This window comes from Arachis ipaensis, chromosome B1 (genome assembly GCF_059453495.1).
Source record: "Arachis ipaensis isolate K30076 ecotype BB chromosome B1, ASM5945349v1, whole genome shotgun sequence".
Lineage (NCBI taxonomy): Eukaryota > Viridiplantae > Streptophyta > Magnoliopsida > Fabales > Fabaceae > Arachis > Arachis ipaensis.
In genome coordinates, this window is record NC_142436.1 from 138,808,919 (window position 1) to 138,815,466 (window position 6,548).

The 6,548-nt window shown below is 35.2% G+C and overlaps 1 protein-coding gene across 1 annotated transcript; it reads right to left on the reverse strand.

Moving 5' to 3' along the window:
* Positions 1-3,944: 3,944 nt before the first annotated feature.
* On the reverse strand, positions 3,945-5,931 carry LOC107619808 (uncharacterized). The gene is made up of 4 exons (XM_016322093.3): positions 5,054-5,931; positions 4,688-4,806; positions 4,502-4,617; positions 3,945-4,336 (listed from the first exon to the last, which is right to left on the reverse strand). Exons 1-4 carry the CDS (start codon positions 5,481-5,483, stop codon positions 4,087-4,089), a joined length of 915 nt encoding a protein of 304 aa, XP_016177579.1. The 5' UTR covers positions 5,484-5,931; the 3' UTR covers positions 3,945-4,086.
* Positions 5,932-6,548: the final 617 nt, after the last annotated feature.

The following is a 6,548-nucleotide window of genomic DNA, read 5'->3' on the forward strand; positions in this document are numbered from 1 at the left end:
ACCCTACCACACAGAACTTTACGCTTAAGTTCGTAAAACGGAGATGGTGAGGTATTACGACCTCTAAAAATAAAATATATACGCCATAATAGTTGAAAGAAATACATATCGAGGAGCCTTGAAGGAAAGTTTAAACAAAAACCGTAAAAAGAAAAGCGCATCACACTCGAAAACATAAAACTGGATAAACCCAAAGCATAACTAAAGACACATAAAGAGTAGAGTGCCAAAATACAGAGTATCAAGCTCTAGGCTTGACCTGGAAACCCAAGGCCGGCCGGAGAATATCGTATACATATATATATAAACACCCCAAATATCCCAAAGCACAACTGACATTTGTTTCTCTGAAGTATCCTCTAAGAGGTACAATATCCAAAATACATAAAAGGAGAGTCTAGGTACATATATAACATAGCCTAAGACAAAAAGTAGAATCACCAAAAGAACCAACTCTGCTTGCTTAGGAAACTCCAGATGCTCAGCGAGGTGCATCTCGACCTACATATGAAAACAACAACATTTGTATGGAATGAGAACTGGTGGTTCTCAGCATGGTAAAGGTGCTCACATACATAATATATAAGGTCCCGGGAAAGCCAGAGGCAATCCAAGAATACCGACACTCAGATTTAAACTTAAGGAATAAACTAAACCAGAAATTTTGTAAACTGCCTAAGGTTCTCAAATTCCGAATCTAATCCTAACTTAACACTTCACTTTTACCTCCTCCAACCCTCCGAAACACCGGTGGAACTCCCCTCGCCATACCTCTTCCATACGAGGGGCCTCTCAGTTGTTCAAACACAATCAATGCAGGCAAAGCAAACACATATAGAGTACATGTACGGCAACTAGGCAAATAGCAATTTGACATAAGTAAAAAATCAGGCAATCCAAGATAATGCACACTTAAGCAAATCATTCAAATTCATATGACATATGCATGTCCTATGACTGATGATATCATCTGTCGATTATATAGCTAGCCTGACATGTCCTGGATGCTAACCATGGACAGTCCTTCTGTACGTGCATCCCCAAGCTCAAAAATATCCATGGGACAAATTCCTAGCTGACATGGGGGAGACAACATTCCAAGCTCAAATCATATATATATATGTGCATGCCCATGGGAGAACCCGGGAAGTTAAAGTGTCCAGTCACATCTTACATACAGGGGGTCAACGAATGTCTCAAGAATCTCAAAACACACAAAGCATGTGATCGTTCAATCATAAATCATCAATGTCAATATCAATCTCATTTCATCTCAGCTCATTCAACGTTATCATCACTACATATTAATTTTGTCATTATTCATAACATTATCATCATTATTTCTTCACTTCCTAACCCCAATACATTATTTTAAAACCTTTTTTCACCACCGAGTTAACACTCTCTCAAGGTTCTCCCATTTCACCAAGATTAAAACTAAGTATTAGGGCCTCAGGGAGAAAAAGTAGAGGTTTAGAGGCTATAAAATAGGTTGAAAATCACAAACAAAAGCACTTTTCTCAAAACAGGGTGTCTCGCGTACGCAAGTATGCTGAATAGTATTGAATGGCCGCGTACACATGCCTTATCTCACGTACGCAGGGGTGTAATTTACCCAACTCACGTACGCGACCTCTGTCCGCGTACGCGAGTCCCCTAGAGAAGAAAGCTCCGCGTCATGTAGCACTTGCTCGCGTACGCAGGCATGAAAGTTAAGTACATATATATACATCACTGTACAACAAAATAATCCAGTAACCACTTCGCTTCAGGTGTCCAGACGCCTAACGAGATGCCTCTCGACCTACATCTGAAAACAACAACATAGTATGGGGTGAGAACCAGAGGTTCTCCGTATGGTAAAAGTGCCACACACATAATATATAAGGTTCTAGGAATGCCAGAGGCGATCCTAGAACGCCGACACTAAGATTATATAGCTTAAAGTATTAATCAGAAGCTATAAAAGGTGGTTCTCTAAGAGTATCTAAGCCTAACTTAACTTAATCTTAAATCTAAGTCCCATACTGCCATTCCTCTATACCTCCATCTCCGCCAGCATTTCACAGACAAATAAACAGATAAAAACAAACACAAGAAGGATACAAGTACTACAGGTAGCAAATATACACTTAACATAGTAAATGCGCTTAGGCAAACCCAGTTAGAGCACAAACAAGTAATTCAAGTAATATGCACATGATACATGCCTGTCCTATGGCTAATGAGCTCATCTGTCGGTTATACAGCCAACCCGACAAGTCCGGTTTGCTAAACAATTGGACTGTCCCCCGACGTGCATCCCCATGAGTCTATGCATAGCTTTTTCTCAAACATATATTAAATCGCTCAATGAGTATACCATTCCTGGGAATTTATAAGTGCTCGGTCACCCTTACGTCGTAGGGTCAACTGAGTATCGAGTTTTCAACCTGGTACACGTGGTGGCAAGCCACGGTACTTTATCCAGTGAATCTCATATCTCAGACCACTTAATCATTCAAGCCAAGTATCATACATGATCATTCATTTGATTATCAAGCCAAGTATCATACATGACCATCCGTAACATTTCATAATCAATTCATCACTTTTCTGCTTTACTTCACCTCCAAGTTATCCCCATTTCCTAGTTTCATCTGATTATCAGGTTTAATACTATTATTCATGACTAAAGGAATGAAAATAGAGGTTTAGAAGTTTAAAATAAGGTTTAAAACTCAAAAATCATGTTTCCTGAAACAGGGGCCACGCAAATCTTAGTAAATATTTTACATGACTTTGCTAAAAAGAGGGTATGAGACATAGTCAAGACCAATTTGAGCAAAGAATGCAACAGAAGATGGCTCCCACTATGCTCTCCACATATTCCAACCTGATAAATCAACTCAAGGAGTTAATTGCTATAGCACCTTGATGAAGTATAATAATGCATAGAATATAAGAGTTACATGCGTTTAAGTTTATAAACTATATGTTATGGTTTAATGATGAAGCTGAAAATTATAGTCTTGATAATATGCAGAACTTGAAATTAATTTCAAAAGGATTAATTTCAAAAGCATGAGTTTCTTTCTCTTCACGTGGGCAAAACATAAACATGATTTGCAATTAGAAAGCAGTAATAAAATCCTAGCAAATAAGGATCTCTATTCTTATCACTACCCACAACATGATAGTTGCAAGGATCAATCCCATTAAGTCATCTTCTAACAAGTAAAGGAAAGTCAAATGAGCTATATCAATTCAAGTTCATAAGTCCTAGCCACTCACTAATTGAATTAATGAAAGCTAGAGTCAATGGCTACTAATTATCAATCACTTGGACATTAGTGACTCAAGAATTCCTAGGTTACCTTCCCAAGTCAAGAACACAAAAATCTACTCTAACATCCTTCCAAGCATTTTAGCAAACACTTGGAAGGCATAAAAGAAAAGTGAAATCATATTGCAAGAAAAGTAAATCTACACTACTCAATTGCAAGGAATTAAACAACAACAAAGCAATTCAACAATAAAGAAACATGAATCATAAATTGCATTAAAAGAGAAATAAGAGGAACAAGAGTGCATCAACATAAAAGTAGAGAATTACAAGAATTAAATGCTAAACTAGAAAGAAAAGATGTAGAAGAACAAGAATTATAAAAGGAAAAGTGAATCAAAGCATGAAATTAACCTAAATCTAAGAAATTTTAATCTAGATATAACCTAATCCTAATTCTAGAGAGAAGAGAGAGCTTCTCTCTTTAAAAACTAACTTTCTCTCCAAAACTAAACTAAACTAAAACTAATGTGATGTAATGTGTTGGAAGGTGTTGACTCCCCTTCAATCCTTGGGTTAAATAGTATAAAAAATGAGTTGGATTTAGATCTGAAAAAAGTTACGGACAAAAAAGTTACGGAATTTTGAAATCACCGTAAGGGTTTCGAGAAAAGAATTATAAAGTTCAGAAGAGTACTACCATTCTTTATTTCTATAAGTAATAAGTAATTTAATATATCATAGTACAAAAAGATATACACAATTTTTGTTTTCTTTCTTTACACATTTAATGTTTGGTCATGTTATTGAGGTGATAAAAATCAAAGCCTAAATAACCAATTAGGAATGGGATTGGGCACAAAACGCGGAAGAGGGACAATGCTGCTGCGGGGTTCATCTTCATCCTGTGACTGTGACTGTGAGCTAGTGGTGCTGTCTCTGGAGCGTGATGAATTTGAGTTGCGGATAATCATTTTGTCCATGACTTCCCTTCCTTGGCATATGATTTTAACATCACAGGTTTCCTGTGCATTCTTGAGTACCTTGTCCGCTATGCCACTCCTTGATTTTCTGTTACATCATTCAAATACCACAAAGTAATTATTAGTAAATTAAAATATAATGCTTGCTATCATTATTAATTAATATACTCTCTCTCTCTCTCTCTCTCTCTCTCTCTCTCTCTCTCTCTCTCTCTCTCTCTCTCTCTCTCTCTCTCTCTCTAAATTGGTGTACCTTAAATTAGATCTGTTTGTCCCAATTACCAGTTTCCTTACATCATGTGTCCCAACAAGGTCAACGATGGCTTCAGCAACCTTGTCGCCCTCTATCAGCATAATCTCCGCCTTAACCTGTATGTTTTAATATATTGGTTAATGATTTAATGTTACTAGGTAGGTGAGGAGTCAGGGATCCATTTACCTTGTAATGAATGCATAGGTCAATGAATTTCTTAAGCAGCAATTTCCTTTTGTCTTTCTCTTGAGTCAAGAAGTGGTTAACATACTCTCTGTTTACATGACTCCTTGGAAATTTTCCAACTGTTATTAGTGAACATTCAAGTACTTTAATTAATTGGTAGGAATGGAAACAAAGATTGCTAGAGAGCCATCAGAATTTATTGTTTTCAGCCATTAGTTAGCTATCAATATTTAAAGATATGTAATAAAGTATGTTGTAGAATTACTATATTAAAAGAATTGAGTTAATGGCCAAGTGAATAACAAAAACAATAGCATTTCTCAATTGAAATTAAGTGCGAAAATGGTTAGATCGATGGCTGCTTACGTGGACTTGGAATGAACTTGATGATAGGGAAAACGTGTATGAGATAGAGGGTGGTGGTGGAGGGTGTCACGGCGTGCTTCAACGCCCATGATAACACTTCCATGCTTGAATCATCCTCTCCAACTGCCACATATACCAAGTTCTCTTCCTCTTCATCGCATTTATGAAAATCGAGAGAGAAGACAGTGCTCATCTCGTCTTCTTCTTCTTCTGTTATGGTATCCAAAGCCTCCCTCATCAGCTTGATCTCAAACAATTCCTCTGAATAATAGTAATCTTCTTCCTCCTCCTCTCCTATCTCACTGCTGCAATCATACACTTGGTTTCTCTTGAACCCCTTAGCCATAAAGCTACTGCAGCTGCACGCAGGGAAACTTTCTTCTTCTTCATCGTCATAGTCCGTTTCTACGGATCTTGTAACTGATGACATGATCAGATATTTTATATGGTCCAAAAAATTGAAACACAGAAATGCATCTATAGCTGATGAATTCTTGAGTAGCCGAGGGTAAATACGTAATAAACACGAAAACAAGAGTTGACCGTACACTTCTTAATAGAGCAGCTTCAGGCTTTCGTGCTCTATGCTTTATTAAGACTAGTAAACTAGCTAGTGACGATTGATTGATTAAGTTGATGAGAAAAAGTCTTGAGTTGACTGGCTTAAGTTAAACAAACTAAACCGTAAACTCCTCAACCAAGAAACTTCATAGATGTGGACTTTGAAGTTTTAATATTACCCGTATCGTGGTTGGTTCATGTAAGTAACATCACCCTGGCTATGTGCTCTTATTGGTTGTACGTATCAATCATTTGCAAAGAAAGATTGTAACATTCTACATTGGAAAATGTTAAGTGAGAATACGAACGGAGTATATACTAGGATCCGGTCTATATATATTAAAGTCAAGTCAAATGCCGCGAACCCTTAAGATTACGTAACATAGGATAAGATTTATTGACATCAAAACATCTCCAATACTAGTTTTAATTTTAATTCTATTTTAAATTTTATAAAATAATATATAAACATTTATTAAATTATATATTATAAATAATAATTTAAAATTAAAAATAAAATTTATTATTTTAATATTTAATCTTAATTTAATTATAATTTTATATTATTTTTAATTATTTCATTAGCATAATTATACGAACAAAAAAATTTGATTAGTTTTCTATCAAGATAATAATGTAATATTGTATCTCTTGATCAGTTTTATTTTATCAATTAATTTTAATATAAATTTTAATTCTAAATGAATTTACTTTTTAAAAGTATTAAAAATATACTATAAAACCACTCTATTAAATATGCTCTCACATTAAGTTTTCAAAGAATAAATTATTAGGATCTTCAATTAATAACGTAATTGGTATGACATATTCTTAAAGGTATTTATCGATTTGATTCGTTTAAATGCGTTAAATAATTAATTATTTATTTGATTAGATCGAAATAAATATCAAATTACTTAATATTTTATTTGAC